Source organism: Notothenia coriiceps, unplaced genomic scaffold (assembly GCF_000735185.1).
Source record: "Notothenia coriiceps isolate Sejong01 unplaced genomic scaffold, NC01 NC01_scaffold00031489, whole genome shotgun sequence".
NCBI lineage: Eukaryota > Metazoa > Chordata > Actinopteri > Perciformes > Nototheniidae > Notothenia > Notothenia coriiceps.
In genome coordinates this window covers 69,106-87,218 of record NW_011364190.1, presented here as the reverse complement: position 1 = coordinate 87,218, position 18,113 = coordinate 69,106, and the positions used below count along the sequence as shown (strand labels likewise).

The 18,113-nt window shown below is 38.1% G+C and overlaps 1 protein-coding gene across 1 annotated transcript in view; it reads left to right on the top strand.

The window, feature by feature from the left end:
- Positions 1 to 1,187: 1,187 nt before the first annotated feature.
- Positions 1,188 to 18,113, top strand: part of cnksr2a (connector enhancer of kinase suppressor of Ras 2a) — a 33,849-nt gene continuing 16,923 nt past the window's right edge. Inside the window, exons 1-11 of the mRNA XM_010787933.1 lie at positions 1,188 to 1,217; positions 1,447 to 1,649; positions 6,520 to 6,607; positions 6,977 to 7,018; positions 9,226 to 9,345; positions 10,229 to 10,288; positions 10,601 to 10,669; positions 11,674 to 11,820; positions 14,478 to 14,590; positions 14,687 to 14,841; positions 15,101 to 15,190. Coding sequence (XP_010786235.1) covers positions 1,188 to 1,217; positions 1,447 to 1,649; positions 6,520 to 6,607; positions 6,977 to 7,018; positions 9,226 to 9,345; positions 10,229 to 10,288; positions 10,601 to 10,669; positions 11,674 to 11,820; positions 14,478 to 14,590; positions 14,687 to 14,841; positions 15,101 to 15,190 — 1,117 coding nt within the window. The remainder of the gene's footprint in view (positions 1,218 to 1,446; positions 1,650 to 6,519; positions 6,608 to 6,976; positions 7,019 to 9,225; positions 9,346 to 10,228; positions 10,289 to 10,600; positions 10,670 to 11,673; positions 11,821 to 14,477; positions 14,591 to 14,686; positions 14,842 to 15,100; positions 15,191 to 18,113) is intronic.

Here is an 18,113-nt window from a genome sequence, read left to right as displayed (position 1 = left end):
TCGAATAGTTCTCTCTTTTTTCACCATACCTGTGTTTGCATCACTGTAAATAGCAGTACAAAAGTAATAACATACAACATGTAATTTAAGTAGACAAAAGTGCAAGTACCAATCTTGCTTTTCAGAATCATTCATATATTATTGTATCATAATTATTGATAAACTATTGTGAACATTTATTTTATGGTGCAGCTGCTAAAGCTAATTTTAATCATTCATATACTGTTAGCTATAGTATAGCTTGTTTTTCAATTGCTAAGCATTCTGCAAAAGATTCTCTCGATCAAGATGAAGTTCAGACTTGTAGTTTTTACCTTTTTTTTTGTATGCTGGATTTGTATCCCAATGACTAAAACAATGATATGCCTACCCCAACTTTAACCTATAATAGTACATCATAATTTCCTGGTTGATTATATTGTGTATTAATAATCTAGGTAGTAACTTATTTTTATCAAATAAATATATTGTATTAGAAAGTAAAGTAATGTAAATAGTGGAGTATAAGTATAAAGTAGCCGAAAATGGAAAGGTTCTAATTGTACTATCTTACATTACTTGAGTAAGATACATTTATTTGAATCACTATTGTACAACCCAAAAGTTAAGCTATAATAAGGTCTCGGTAGACTGGATTGGAAGGGAATAGTTGGAAGGGAATAATTGGCAAGTGAGAAACAAAAATGTAAGAAAATATTAATAAACTAAACCCAACTGGACAACACGTCATAATTGGATTAATTAATTAACTTTTAATTGAAATGTCACCTTGGCTTCTACAAGTGAATCATATATGTGTTGATTGTTGTTAATCATATTTCTGGTTCACTGAATTTGCTGAAACAAACCGTTGAGCCAAAGTTGAAAGATATGTTACAAAAAGTAGTTTAACAGTCCCACTGTGTCATCATTTAAACTTTACATTAGGAAATTGTTTATTGAGAATAACTTGAGGAACAATCAAGACATGAATGCCAAGTAACTGAGAGATATGGAGGTCTGGGTTACTAAAAGTAAAAGTTTGTGCCTCGTTCAAATGTTGGTTGGACAAGTAAACAGTAGTTCAGTGGCATTACACCCAAATAAGCCAAAAGTGAGAGGTTAACAATGTATGTTAAATAATTGGATACAATTCCTGCAAGTGGATGACAACCTGAATAACTAACACATAGTTAATGTATTCTAAAATGACAACAGTCATCGTGCTGACCTTCTCTGTAACAAATGTGTAATATAAGTAATTATTATGCATCAGACTCCTTAAGAAAAGCTGGTAAACATGTTGACGAATAAGAAACTCATTAGTATTCATGGTGATTCAGTGTCTGGAGGTTTAGCTGATCTGTGTGTGTGTGTGTGTGTGTGTGTGTGTGTGTGTGTGTGTGTGTGTGTGTGTGTGTGTGTGTGTGTGTGTGTGTGTGTGTGTGTGTGTGTGTGTGTGTGTAGAACTCAGGTCTGGAGACAGAGAGCGTCAGGACTCTGGCTCACAAACTCGGCGCCTCGGCCAAAAACCTGCAGAACTTCATATCCGGCCGCCGTCGCAGCAGCCAATCAGAGAGCAGGTCCTCACGGCGGCTTCCCAACGATCTGCTGACCTCCGTGGTCGACCTCATCACCGCTGCCAAGAGCCTGCTAGCCTGGCTGGACAGGTACAATGCTTATATACTTGCTTTGTTCCTCTTCAACATTCAAAATCCAAGGCTATATTGTCATGTGCACAGTAGCTAGTCCCAGGCTCCTCCAACAATGCAACATGAATATATTTAGGATATAAAAGAAATACAACCAATGAACCAATACAAATAGTGAAAAAAATAACAATAGAAATAAAATAGTGCTTGTAAACAGATGTAGTAAACATGCAGGGTTTTTGTTATATTACTTTTGTTATGTCAGCAGGATAACTATTTTCAAAGAAGGAATGAGTGTTACATGTAAAAAATGCCAGTTGTATGTGATTTCTTTTACTGTTACATGTCAAAATGAATTCCAAAAAAAAGGCGACACAGGTGCTTTAGTGGTTCATTCATTCAGTTTGTACCCAGATAGAAACAATTGGCGTGTAGCTCAATTTTAATTAGCTGCATTTGTTATACTTGTGTTAATGTAGGATTTTATGTAGATGTAAAATCTGGTTTATGTCAATTCTATGGTGCTTTTCATCAAAATGGGAAGTATTGCACAAAGTCTGGTAACTTTTTGAATAAAAAGTAGAAGGAGGCAGTTATAGTTTGGTTTGGTTAGCGAGGAAGGTGCATATTTTTTGACCACCTTTTGTAATTTATGATAAGCTTCAGAATAATTATTGTTATTTAGTAACTACAACAAGTGATGTTGTAAATATATGATATGTGAAGTGCTGAAACGACTAGCCAACTGCTCAAGGCAGAAATGTTTATTATTGTTTGACATAAGATAAGGTTAAGTGAGCCTTTACTGATATCTGGAGGGGAAATGTGTGTTGCAACAGCAGCAATTACAGACGAATAGAGAAAGACACAGAATCATTAATAATTAATTTAGTAAATGTTTGAGATAAAAAAGAAATGGAAACTCTACAAGATCCAGTTCAATTGAACAAAACCCATTCTAACATAGCCTAATGCAGCAATCTAACAATAATGATATGCAGCCTTGATGTATTAAATGCTTTATTTGAAAGGGTTATTATTCTTCCCTCAGTTGATCCAGCACCTGTAAAAGTTTCATATTGTTGCATGTTCAAAAGCTCCAATGCACAAAACACAAACTCTCTTGCAGCTGTTGGTTGTTGACATCTTTTATGAAAGACATTTTTCTCTCTCTCCCTGTTTCTTCTTCTCTCTGTCACTTCATTTATTCATGACTCGACACAAAGTCCTGCACACGACACATGTCAGATAGGAAACTAAAGGTCTTTGACATCGGCTTCTCGAAATGCCAGGCACCCACATCTGTCCTTAGGCCACCGAGACACACAAAAGCATAAAGCCACGTCCAGAAGCACTCAGACCCATAGAAACACCCACGCACTTTGTACATAACACAAACATTTGCAGGCACACTCCCCACATCTGCACACACTGACACACACACTGACACACACACACGTTCGCCCACGCCTGATGATGCAACTGTAAATGGCAAAGCGACATTCAGAAAGTGATAGACTCAGCAGGGCCGGAGCTTCATGCTCTCTATTCTTCATTCCTGAGATATAGCTATGTGTTCAGGCACTGTCAAATACTCCGTTTGATCTCTTGACCAAACAGGAAGAAAAGCATATCTTCCATCGGGCACACTGGTGAAATGAACAAAATAACGTATATAATCCCAACTGAGCTTTTATTCAAATGAAATCTCATCTCCTAAAATGTGGTTTCTTACTGCATGGCAAAGGAGCGAGTAAAACAAGCCTGCATTTTAGATGAGTGGTGGAAAGGATGAATTCAGAATTCAGTAATAGATCCTAATGATGGTTAGGGTTTCCAAGCTGGGCTAAATGTTTTCCGATATTAATACCCATAAGAGGGCTTACTTCTAGACTGTTTATCAGAATGCTGACATTAGCACAAACCATGTTAAAGCTGAAGTGTTATCTCCCACTGTTAGCTAGCTAGACCTCCCGAGGATGCAGAAACGTGCAACATCAGTTAAGATCTGGGGAGAAAATGTGCAGCATATTCCCTCTAATGACTTCAGAAGTCATTTTGCAACCTTTTGTATTAAGTAACAGCGTGGGTAAAGCACAGATCACCTTATTCCTGCCTCTGATACTCTAATGTGTCCTTTTTTTAATCCCCACGCAGACATCACATTAAATCTGTCAGGGAAAAAAGTTACATTATTTTTCCATGATTACTAAAAGCATCTTCTTCCTTTGGACTCTTCATTCCCTCTTTGAATTAGTAACTTGGCCACAGAGACTACTAGAGTTTTTAGAATATGTTTTGCTGATAGCATAAAAGTGGCGGTGTTTATCTTTTTTTTAGTTTCAATCAATTTAGTGAATAAGCAGCAGACTCTACATTTTGAACAGAAATATGGGGGGTAAAAATGGGTTGTATTGAGAGAATACTACAGTGGAGCTTTTTTTACCTGAAACTATATTACTTTTATTTATACCTCACACATTTGGACGCCACCAATGTCATAATATTATTTTAAGATTTCCTGGAGTATTCTACGGTTTGATCCTGACGTGTAGCAAACAATCCCTGTAGCCTCAGGTTCTGCGTAAATATAGCACACAGCCTCAATACTAATGACCCAAATCACACACAAACCACAGATATAGCATTCACGAGAGGCTGTGGCTGAGTTTTAATCTGGGTCTTTAGAGCAGCACAACGTCTGTGTGTGTGTGTGTGTGTGTGTGTGTGTGTGTGTGTGTGTGTGTGTGTGTGTGTGTGTGTGTGTGTGTGTGTGTGTGTGTGTGTGTTGTGTGTGTTTGCACTGTGGTAAGTGCTTTCCCTTAAGTAATGATCCTTTTTGAGATAACAGTCATTTTCTTTTCAAGCTACTTTGTACTTCAGATTCCACTACAAGGGAAATGTTGAACACTTGATCTGAGCTAAAATATTATACTATGAAATCATAATCCCGATTATCTTTGGTCAATAATTGATATCACGATTATTAAATACGATTATTAATTGGCTTTGAAAACATCAATTTATTGAACTTTCAAACAAATACAAATAATAATTTGAACAGTATCTTTTTAACTGTTGATTACCCTGAACGTATAATTCAACTGAAAAACCAATACAAAAATAAATGATACATTTATATCTACATTTAAATCAATAATATCAAAAATAATAAATACAAATAAACAATATCAACAAATATTTTGGCGCGCACTTCCACAAGCTACTAAACATATATAAATATGAAAAATAAATTAGATCAAATATGTTGCAGTGCACTGTCACAACCTAGCAAAGCAAAAATAATTGTTGAATACTTTCTGTCATTAAGCCTGAAGGTGCATTTATTATGATAATGACTTTTAAGTAACACTGTTAGTGTTAATGTCTCTGTGTCTGTATGCAGTAATTAGCACCAACATGGTTCTTATCGCTAACACCTTGTTCACACCTGAATAGTCTATTATGTTACAACCGACCCGGTGCCTCATTTGTAAACATTGTGTCGGTACAAAAAAGGGTTTTAAAGACCCTCTCCTATCAGGACAAAAAGATGCACACATCAGTGGAAACTCTATGCATACAAAATGTGGGAGACTTTGGGAATGAATGGTGCCAATGTCAAAGAAACATAATAAATATACAATAGTCTAATAACCCTCCTCACAGCTAATATCTCTCAACAGCATGAACCGTTTTGTTTTGGTTTGTTTGTTTCTAAAATTACAAATAGTCAGTAGAGGAGTTTAAATTGGTGCTCTCAGGACAGAATGGCTTAGTACCTTGTGCGCTAATGCATGATTCATCTGTCCCCCTTTCCTGTGTGGTGGAACATTACTGATGCATTTCCACTTTTCTGCTTTCTCTCGTATCTAAAGATATTTGAATGGGTTTGGATTTAGGAGCTGCTACTAATTTGTCTTGTTTTTTAGCCTGTAGCCTTTCATTCACTTGGATGTATTTGTTTTCTTGGTCGCAACAGAGCTATTGACCTAAAGAGCAGCTGCAAACTGTGCCATTGTTTGTAAAGTTTCATATTTTGCATAAGTAGGTTTTACTTTTCAAATGTTCACATGTCTGTTGACGACAATTTGCTGTTTAAACCCTTCCTATTTTTGCACATCAAAAAAACAAATATGCATAATCTGAAGTCCATCAACTTTCAAAGTTAACTACAGGTTTAATTCCTTACTTTATTCAAGGGGTGTTAATATTCTTCTAATTTACAATAACAGTAATGAGACAATTAGTGGATTAAATGATTGAATCCTTCAAAAAAACGAACAATTTGGATTGTTTTTTATTTCAGTGAGTACATTTTCAAGCAAAAACTCCAACATTCTCTGTTTACAGATTCTTCATTTTGAAGATTTTATGCTTTTAATTTAACGTAGTTGTAAATGAAATATATTGGAGTTGCAGCCCAGCTAGCACTGATAGTGAACTTATTCGTTTTTAAGTCTTACATTATCACACACCTTCCAGATACTAACAACACATACTAAAAACCTTGCTCGCCATTGGTTCCAGTAAATTAACAAATAAATGAAAATGTAACCAAAATACTTTAGATAGGAACCGTTTTCTTGACATTTAACAACCAAAAATAACAGAGATAATAAATAATTAAAATGTCATACCTGCTTATGATAAACCCCCTAGTGTATTCAATGTTCTAGCTCCACATACAACTCCTCACATTTAGAACTCACCAACAGCGCCATTCATGAATAAGTGGTAAAACAAATTCTTCTAAATGTGTGTTCTTGTTTATGTGTGTTTATGAGTATCTTTCTCTCTTAACAACGCTCCTTTCAATCCCCCTGTACTTGATCTAATGCAGCAAAGACATTTTGAGACATCCTGCTGTGTTATCTGTTCCTCCCAGGTCTCCCTTTGCTTCAGTGGCAGACTACTCAGTAACCCGAAATAATGTCATTCAGCTCTGTCTGGAGCTCACCACCATTGTACAGCAGGTGTGTGTAATTGTTTGTGTGTGTGCGTGTGTTTTAAAGGCTGATAGCTTTTGGTTGTCATAAAATGCTGTGTGTGGGTGTGATGCAGCAGCCTTAGACTCACATCCCCGAAGCAAGACTCAATTATTTGCTATGTAAGCCCTTACAGTCTGTCTTTTGTGTGACTGATATGTGTGTACCGGTAAATCAAGATAAATGTGTCTGTTTTTGTGGGCGTTTTTATACTAGGGTATAGAAGAGTATGCAGGTGCAGGGTTCAGTAATGTGAGGCTCAGACAGTATACAGAGCATTTTGACAGCGTATGTTTCTGAGCATTTGCAAGACAGGGTGTTCTGCTCGCGCTACATTAAATTCTGCTTTCCCCCCAGGACTGTACGGTGTTTGAGACAGAGAACAAAATCCTTCATGTGGTGAGTCCTGCTTCCTCAGCCAGTTGTCACTTATTTGCTCTGCATGCATGGGTGGTAGTGTCCTGTTTTATTAAAAATGTCCCACATACCCTTACTCCTAACTCTGCAATCACCAAAAGTCAAGCTTCAGTTGGACCTAGTAGTGCATTTTAAATGTACATCTTGTAGTATTTTAAAGCAATAGTTTTACATTTTGGAGAAATTGCTTTTTTGCAAAAACTCAGACAAGAAGATCAATATCCTTCTATTCAATTTGAAGCTACAGCCAAGAAGGGATTATATTAGATTAGCATGAAGTCAGGAAAGAAAGTGAAACAACTACCATGGCTCTTTCAAAAGTTTGAGAAAACAGCAAGGGGCAGACATCACCCAGTTAATCAGTGAGGGCGCAGCTAAAAAATGTATAGTTCTTCCTTCTTTTTGAGTTGAGAAAAGATGTTGTTACGATCTGAGGGTTACACAAGTAACCAGTTTACCATATATTTTTAAGCAAATAAAAAGGTAAATTCTTTATGTAAAGGGTTATCTAAATGGTTATGATGAGATTGCATTTCGGCCGTTGTTTTTCACCTAATTTTGGTACAGACTGACCGTTTGTCTGCATTAAACCAAAGTCTGGTTGCGTGATTGGTCAGTACACTGGGACTACCAGCGGTAACATTAATACAGTCCTGTATACACATCATTGAAATGGCCTTAATGATTGTGTTACATATTTGGAGTGAGATATATGAGTGAAGCAAAACAGACAGATGGAGAGTTGTATTGATTTTCTCATCAAACTCTTTGCATGATAGCAAATAAATATTGTCCAAAATGTGCATATCTGCCCAGGAATATATGAATCTGTACGGTTTTAGCTTCCAATAAAATGGATGTATAAGACATTTAAAGAAGGCAGAAGTAACAAATCCTTCCAGAATAAAAAGTCCCTGTTACCTTCTTGGATCAATGGTTCCCCTAACAGTAGGGCTGCTCAATTAATCGTATTTTAATCGCGATTACGATTATGTCTTGCAACGATTACAAAAACAACGTAATCGAAATAAAACGATTATTTTATATATATATTATATATTATTCTTATTACCGGTACTTTTTCTTTTTTTTTTTAATAATATATATATATATATTTTTTGAATTATACTTAAAGTTCAGGGTAATCAACTGTTAAAAACATACTGTTCAAATGTTTTTTCTCCAATAAATGGATGTTTTCAAAGTCAATGAATAATCGCATTTAATAATCGCAATTACAATTATTGACCCAAAATAATCAAGAATATGATTTTTGCCATAATCGAGCAGTCATTTTGACTTGTCAAGTACAGGTGTTACTAATACAAACACTAATCACTGCATTACATTGCAGTAATTGAAGGGACAGGGCCCTTGTTAATGTCATTAGTTCCACCTGCGCCTCTTCCTGTTATGGCAAGTTGACCTTTCTGCAATAGAAGAAAGGTCTGTGACAGTGAGAGAAACAAACAAGCCAGCAAGGGTGTCCAGTTTCAGGTCGGGTAAAATGTATTCTGAAAATGCTCCTGAAGAAAATAAAAAGCTGTGGTGCGAATGGAGGAATACTCCAGAATATCATACGGATGATGTTGTATGTTACTGAGGTCACTATGAATATCATAGGATTCTTATTCAAATGTGTTTCGAGCCAACACTGTGGATTATCAAGGAAATGATGTCCGCTGTCTTGATTCTACCTACCGGTACTTTCTACCAGGGTCCCAAAAACCGTCAACAGCATTCAAGTTCTGTTTGGTTAACACCTGCAATATAATTCTGAGAAGGTAGATATTTCAGAGATGGAGGTTTAAAAGCACTGGACAAGTAAAAAGAAAACTAAATGCATAACTAAGTACTTGCTGCTCGGGGGAAATCATGTTCTTTTATTGTTAGTCAGGCAAACAAATCCTACAAATGCTACAGAAGGCACCAGTAATAAACCATCACTGTGTTAATAATGGCAGATTCCAATCTGAGACATTGTATTTATATTAGGAAAGCAAATATGTTTATCTCCTCAGTAAAACCCAAGAGCAAACCACAAATAAAGAAACAAAATATGTGGTCTACGATTGACAAAAACAAGTCTTTATCTCTGTTTTTTTTAAAAGCACCACTGCTGAACCTGTTTTATAAAAGCTCTGTGTGTTGTTATTTGTCTTCTCTCATTTTCTTCTTCTTCTCTCTAGTGCAAGACTCTGTCAGAGGTGTGTGAGCACATTGTGTGTGTGTCATCTGACCCGCTTGTTTCTCAGTCAGCCCACCTCGAGCTGGTTCACCTCACCAACATCAAACCCTCAGAAGGCCTGGTAATGACTCTTGTGTGTGTGTGTGTGTGTGTGTGTGTGTGTGTGTGTGTGTGTGTGTGTGTGTGTGTGTGTGTGTGTGTGTGTGCGTGGTGCGTGCGTGCGTGCGTGCGTGCGTGCGTGCGTGCGTGTGTGTGTGTTGTTTATATTTGTTATATCTATATGTTTGCCTCTGTGTACAATGGCATTGTTATAGGATAAGGAACCTATATGACTTTATAGAATTACATTTGTATTCAATCTTTTATTCTGTAGACTTGAATCAAATTTTGATTAGATGTAACATATTTGCCAGGATATAAGAAAATCCTGATATTGACATTAATATGGCGCCTTTTGTTCATTTTTATTATATTATATTGCAGAATCCAGACAACTGCTTAACAACTATTTGATAATGATTTTTGGAAAAACAACGTTTACAAGATTACAATTCCTGACACATTTAGAGACAGTATGTTTTAGAAATGTTAGCCCTTTCAATGTGGATCCAGTTTCCAGTTATCTAGGTTTGTTAAGTTCCATTGAATCCCAAACCTTTTATTATGTCTCATTTCTTTTCTCAAAAAGCAATAGTTAACATATTGCAGCTTCTGATTTTAGCACACTGTGTTCTTAGGCTGCTTAAAATGACAGGCAGGTTGTGAACATTATTTCGGATGCCAGTAAAAACGTTAATGTTTCTGCTCTTCCAAGGAACAAAAGGTGAAAATACATTTGCGTTTGAGTTATTTTAGCCTTTAGTCATTGTTGACAGAAACACCTAATGAGATACGATAATGCATTTTGAAGGATTCAGATGTTATAAGTGGATAAGATGCTGGAATTGAATGTTAAACAATTGCAATACTTCAACTACTGAGCAAAACTTCCTTCTGTCCATCAGGGAATGTACATCAAGTCAACCTACGACGGCCTCCATGTGATCACAGGAACTACTGAAGGGGTAAGAGGATTAGAATCCCATTTTCACACTTCCACAAACTAAACCACAGCCAAACAGTGTGCTTTATCTGTGGCAAAAACAAAATGCTTTTCACAAACATCAATGAAGAGGATTTCACACCACACCAGGGGTTGTAGTGTGTAGAAAACGGAATCTCACTCCAAATATATTCAACATTTGGTTTCCAGTCCAGAGGGAACACTCTTTTTCCAGCAAGTTAAACTTCAGTATGTTGCACAACTTGCCTCCACTAGTATGCAGGGATCAATACACTTGGATCAATTAATCAGTATTTCTTTTCTGTCTCTGTAGTCACCAGCTGACCGCTGTAAGAAGATCCATGCAGGAGATGAAGTCATTCAAGTCAATCACCAGACTGTGGTGGGTATATTATCATTAAAGTGTGCGTGTGTGTCGTGTGTGTGTGTGTGTGTGTGTGTGTGTGTGTGTGTGTGTGTGTGTGTGTGTGTGTGTGTGTGTGTGTGTGTGTGTGTGTGTGTGTGTGTGTGTGTGTGTGTGTGTGTGTGTGTGTGTGTGTGTGTGTGTGTATGTGTGTGCGTGTGTACTACGATATCTTCCACATTTCTTATATATGTTGTGTGCATGTGTTTGAGAGCATAAAAGTGCACTTCTTTAACATAAACAGTGAATTTACATTTCTCACATAGGTATGGTTAATTGAATGGTAAAGGACGATTCCTTTTATATATCCACATTAATAACTCAATAATTAATGAAATCTTTGTTTTACTTTACCTTCTGTCGAATCAGGAGTTGACTCTGGTTGCAATTATCTGTCTAGAATTTAGTAATGTCTGTTTACATCTAAAATGTAGATTGTGCCCTTATTTGACACGGTGCAAATGCACAAAGCATGTTGCATTGCAATTAAAACAATCAGAGCCTCTAATCTTCTCTGCACCTCTTTTTGCATTTTGATCAGATCTCAAGTCAATCCGGTAAATTAAATTAAGATTGTGTGTTTGCCTTAATTAGAATTACTTAAAGATCAAAGAGAAAGAGCTGGGAACAACACAATGTTTTCATGACTTCAGAGTAGCCATTTTAATGTGTGTGGAGTTTTGTTATTTACGAATATCCAATATCAACAATGTTGGCCTGGTTTACTAAACAAAAAAGAAGAGAGAGATATTATAAGATGCTTTTGTTTTCAAATTGAAGGGCAGGTTATATCATATGACAGCTCTATAGATAGACGTACCACCTCCACACCCACTTGATTTGCACAAAAGGCTGAACAAGCAAGATCCAATCACGACTTGGACAGAACTCAAACTGCAAGCTGAATACAAATATAATGCTGTGATTGTTGTTCATTATCCAGATAATTATAACTGCAAGCGGTTACCCTCTCAAATCCACAGGTGGGCTGGCAGTTACGCAACCTAGTCGGCTCGCTGAGGGCAGATAAAGGCGTCGTGTCCCTGACCCTGAAGAAGCGTCCACAAAGCACGCTCAGCTCTGCCCCTGCTCTGCTGAAAAACATGCGCTGGAAACCCCTAGCACTGCAGGTGGGGCGAGCTCTACCTTTTATAGACTTTATTAAAACACTGGTCCACATTACTCCCCACAGCGTTCCCACTCCCCGCACAACTGCAGCCAAAGTGTGTAATTAGGTCAGAATTCTGTGTCTCAGAATGGTGTTGTTTGCCAGGTGAACACTGGCATGAATGCTAGGAGAGAATTGATGGCCACCTCCACACATATTCCCTGTGTGCCCCGCAGTTATATAATGGATATCTGTAATTAACGCTGATTATCAAGAGGAAACACACAGGACATCAATTATCCCCTGCTCTGCATCTGTGATGGTTCACTTTTTTACAGTTTGTTCATAAGCCTGTCTACTAGAAATTATTTTATACTACTAATTGTACATACATTTTAAAGGCAATGTACAACCTACCTACAAATATGTTTTTGTTTTCTTGGCACAATCTTGTACAGATTTGTGTTGGTAAGACAAGGCAAGGCAAGTTTATTTATATAGCACCTTTCAACACAAGGCAATTCAAGGTGCTTTACAAAAATGAAAGACATTCAGACAGAGGCATTTAAAAACAGTCATTAAAAAGAAAAGATAATAAAAGAAACATTAAAAGAAAAAAATACATGAAAAACCACACTTCAAACCTGAATGACAAATACAAGCTTCTTTGTGTCCTTAGACAACGAAATGCTTAATCAAAGAAGTAAACATTCGTTTGTTTGCCTAAGCATAGCCATAAAGTCGTCGATCATCTTTTACTTGTGTCAATCAACATTATGCAGATACACTCAGTATCTGTATATTTTTACGACATGGCAGATGTGTTCATTAAAACTGTTTTTGTCAATGTCTGACTGCATAAGAAACACAAGAGGACAGGTTGTAAACAAGCAGTTTAATCCAAAACACTTTATAAGGAGCTACAGTACAACCAAATATAATGGCATCCCAAATGTCTGAACTGAATCAAATTAAAGCAGTTTAAGTTGTTCTGTGAAATTGTTTATTTAGTACAATTTGGCCAAATGTAATTGATCTAACCCAGTGTTTAGTTTAAAACCTGTATCTTGCATCAGATTTATTTTTAATGATTTCACCACAACCTTAACAAGTTTGTTCATTATTGGGAAGCTAAGGCTGCTAACTGCCACCGCGGTACATAAATGGCTTGGGTTTATTTTGCTGCCAGTTGGTCAGCAGCGTTATGTTTTCAGGTTGTCAGCCTGTCCGTCCCAATCACGTGAATGCTTATTACAGTTTTTCTCGATTGCTAACACACATTTTTTTTTTAATTGCTCAGTTTCTCAGATTGTTTGACCACCCAACTACACACTGCTGAGCATCATCTAAAGCACTCTCATCTGTTATGGGCTATTCTCTGTACATAGAAGTTTCTGCAGAGAAAGATTGCTTGCTTATACAGAAATACAGTAAATGAAGAAATACAAATGACTTGTTGAAAACAAATCACATTTTATTCAAAAATCACATTGTGCAACATGCACACAGCTCATAGTTACTATGCTTCGGATCTCTCTAAGTGTGATGGCATTGTTTGCCAAAACCCAGTTTGTAACTGCTGCTTCCTGTGCCTCATTGGAAATCCTTAGCCTTCCACCTGCACCTCTTTGTTTCTCAGTCCTTCAGATAAACAACACAGATATAGTGGTTGGTCAGTGTCTGTGTTGCATAACAGTAAGTCTACCACAGTACATTGTGCAGGATGTTTGTACAGTTATAGTCTGCAACATGCCAACAATTCAATTACAGTAATGAAGTAAATACGTTTCACACAACAGATATAAGCACTGATATATCATGAATTATGCAGAGCTACAAACTGGTAACTAACCTGTTTTCAAGTCTATGTGTCCGGATTACAGAGGCAACAGTAAATCGGCTTAGATTAGGCTGAACCCTGTGTCCAGCCTCTCTCATCGACAAACCATGGTCTCTCCCTCCAGCTCTACCTCTACCTCTCATTCCTCCTCCTCTCACTCTCACCCCATCTTCCTCTTGCTTCCATGTTGGCTTCCATTGTTGCTGTAAGAAAGTACTCACCTGTGGTCTTTTGATAGTGCTAACATCCTGATTGATGAGCCAACAATTATGCTACCAGGTGTTTGCTCAGGTGGAACGTGTTTCTTGATCATTGGTCTCTGTGTGAGGCATTTTGAATATCAGTGTTTTAAACCTGCTAACACGTGACTTTATGTCAGATTCCTGTGTCTTACGTGGAGAAACATGTGCAGTGGTTTGCAAAAAGTGCCATGTTGATTTGCAAATTGTGTGATAGGCTGAAAACGTGTTTAGAGTTTTGGAGATTCGAGCCGATGTTTTGCTCTTTGAGTGTCAGTTAAAATAATTGTGCTTATTATGTAGCATTTTAGTGTGTTAGCAATCGAGAAAAACTGTAACTGTCCCCCAACATAAGTATGTTTTTGCCCCCTATAATTGGTCTGGAGTGCAACTGCCCAGATACTTGCTCAACAACAACTGAAACCAGCAATATTGGCACCAGATTTATTTAAAAACAGAAACCAATCATGGTCAAGTTTTTTTGATAATTTCTTAATAAAACTGATCAATTTGAGGCATTAAAAATGTCCTTAAAAGTGTATCAAAACAGTGACAGAGAAAATGAATTGTCCTAACCATAGACTGCTTTGCCTTCTGCAGCCAACCAGAAGCCCAGGCAGCAGTTCTGCCACACCCTCAGGCACACCCACCAAGAACTCCGCCATCCAGGACCTTTACATCCCCCCTCCCCCTGATGAGCCATACACACCCAGGTACACTGTAGTCTTAGAAAGAAAAAAGAGTGACAGCAAAGAGGAGTTTTGACTTTAATGTCTTTGCCTGTAAATCTGCCTTGTCCGCAACTGTAGAGATGAGACAGGAGTCTTGCCGGGAGATGAGGCATCTCGTAACCACAGTAGCGTCAGTGTTGCTAAGCGCTCTGAGTCACCAAACTCCTTCCTGGATCAAGAGTCTCATCTGCGAGAAGAGGAGGAACCCGTGTACTGCACCACACCTACATATGGTACGCTCCAGTGGTGAGAGATTGGGTTTAATCTAATTCTGCTGCATTGAGCGACTTCAGAAAACAATCATGAGGCTAAGAACCCACCTGCTGTCCTCAGGCGGTCCATGAAACGTTTAAAAAAAAAAGTGATGCAGTTCTACATTGTAGGTTGTGGATAATAATACATAAAACCTTGCCAGAAACCTTGTATCACACATCAGAATAAATCTCTAATTTAAAGGTGAATATTAAGTTGTATTATTGTGTTTACTTGTAGGCAGGCTGAGGCCCATCTCCATGCCTGTGGAGTGTAACTGGGTGGGCAACTATGAAGATCCAGCCAAGCTTAACAGAGAAAGTCGCAGAGGTGAGGGCTGGCGTGTGGAGTGCATATGTGTGTGTTCCCCTGAAAAGCCTGTTAGATTCAGTTCAATGTTCCCGTCTCTCTGCATTACCAAGAGATCAGTGTGTGTGGAGATCAATGCACCTCCATCCTCTTCCTCTAATTCTCCCTGTGATTAACATCATAGAGGAAAGAAGTGGGGGGGATTAGAAGGTAAGGAGAGAAAAAAGGAAAGGTAGGCAGTTGCTACAAAGGCATAGAAAATGAAAGGCAGCCATGAAGGGAGAAAGAATAAAAGAGAGGAAGCGAGACCTCCACCTGAATCACTCACGCAGTTGCCATGGCGACGCTGACAGCAGCTCTTCTCGGTGTCTCACTTTGCTCTGGCCGCTGCCTAGCAACCAGGGGAGGACAGGGTTGGAACCTTGAGGAGAGAGAAGAAGTGAGACCTGAGTTTTCCTCCCCCGGTGGGAGCGCTGAAGAGGAAGTTGGTCGGAAAAAAAATATGTAGACTTAGAGTCAGTGAACCAGAACCAATTCAATAAACACTCAAGTCACACTTAGACACACATGCGTGGACATGTTCTCTCACAACAGCATCTTGATGGTGGAAAATATGGATCCATCAGTCCACCTAGCATATCTCAATAAATACTCTCATCAAACTTAGTACAATTCTACAATTTGACACGTCGTTTTAAGCAACCAATGATTTTCTGGTAAGCAACATTTTGGGATTGAATTCTTCTTAAAGGTCACCGATCATGCTATTTTTAGGCAATAGCCTAGGTCTCAGGCTACCACTTTACAGTAAGACTACCCTTATAAAAGGTTTACGAATAGTTTGTAATTAATGTATTAATTAGGATGTGAACACTTTATAAATCATTAATAAGCTTTTATAGGACTAGAGATAAACAGGACAACTGTGACCGGTCGCTTGCCAAATAGTGAGCCCACAGTTATCTGTACTGCTAAGTCTTATATTGGCTACTTAGCTTACTTCATCTTATTCATCAGCCAGCATCCTTGGTATCTGCTGCTCGCTAAGTAGCCAATATAAGGCTTAGTCATCTTGCCAAATAGTGAGCCTGTGTTGATGTATGTTGTATGTATGTATCTATGTTAGAACTGGTTTATAAATGGTTCTTAATGATGAATAAAGTGTTTACAACCAAATTCATAACCTAATTATAAACCCTTTATGAATCCCTTATAAGGGTAGTCTTATTGTAAAGTGGTACCGGTCTCAGATATATTAAAAAATATAAAAAACATGTCGATGAAGTGTTTTGGTCAAAAGACCAAACAGATCATCCATTCTAGCCATGCCTCATATCCCTCTATTTCTCTTCCTGTTCCAAAAGTGCTGATTCTGGGTATAAACAGGTCTCTCTTGAGAATGAGACCCTGTGTCTCAATGAGATTTTCACCTGTATAAATAAAGGCTAAATACAAAATAAAAATAAAAATGTAAATAAGAGGGGGCGGAGCTTATGCCGGCTGATGCGGAACCTGGCAGATACTGTCTAAAATGCTGTGGTGATGAAACGCAAGGATTATTAGATCAAGGTTTATTTCTGAAACAGTATGGAGCTCAAAGGCTTTCTCTCTTGCCGGTTATACCGCAAGGTGAGTTCCGTTTTATTTCCTGCTTCTTCACACACATGCTCTCTGTATAGGTTAGCTCTGATTGTTCGATTTGATGTCATATCGGCGGCAAATCTGGATCAGCTCTGTTGTACCCCTGTTTTTANNNNCTTAATTTCTCATGCTAAATTTAATGTAACTGCCTTCAAAACTACACAAACAGCTTACCAAATGCAAACTTTAGCACCAAATATAACACCAACTTCATTCATTAACCACTAGATTGTTGACAAACCCAACTACACACTGCTGAGCATCATCTAAAGCACTTCTCATCTTTATGGGCTTGCTCTGTACGAGAGGTGTCTGCGAGAACGGTGCTTGGAGTTGTGCGAAATACAGTAAATTAAGAAAATACATTGAGTTGTTGAAAGACAAATCACATTTTTATTTGAAAAATCACATTGTGCAACCATGCATCTCAGCACATAGTACTATGCTTCGGATCTCTCTAAGATTGTGATGCACTGTTTGTCAAAACCCAGTTGTAACTGCGCTTCCTGTGCCTCATTGGAAAACCCTTAGCCTTCCACCTGCACCTCTCTTGTTCTCAGTTCCTTCAGATTAAACAACACAGACATAGTTGTTGTCAGTGTCTGTGGTTGCACAACAGTAAGTCTACCACAGTACATTGTGCAGGATTTGTGTACAGTGTATAGTATGCAACATGCCAACAAATCAATTACATGATAATGAGAAAGTTAAATATGTTGGTCACAGCAACAGATATAAGCACTGATGTTATTATCATGAGTCTATGCAGAGCTAAAAGACTGGTACTAACCTGTTTGTCAAGTCTTAAGCTTGGTCCGGATCTTACAGAGGCCGAGTGGTGAAATCGGCTTAGATTAGGCTGAACCCTGTGTCCAGTCTCTCTCATCGACAAACCATGGTCTCTCCCTCCAGCTCTACCTCTACCTCTCATTCCTCCTCCTCTCACTCTCAGCCCAGCTCTTGCTCTTGCTCTTGCTCTTGCTCTTGCTCTTGCTCTTGCTCTTGCTCTTGCTCTTGCTCTTGCTCTTGCTCTTGCTCTTGCTCTTGCTCTTGCTCTTGCTTCCATGTTGGCTTCCATTGTTGCTGTAAGAAAGTACTCACCTGTGGTCTTTTTATAGTGCTAACATCCTGATTGATGAGCCAACAATTATGCTACCAGGTGGAACGTGTTTCTTGATCATTGGTCTATGTGTGAGGCATTTTGAATATCAGTGTTTTAAACCTGCCAACACGTGACTTTATGTCAGATTCCTGTGTCTCACGTGGAGAAACGTGTGCAGTGGTTTGCAAAAAGTGCCATGTT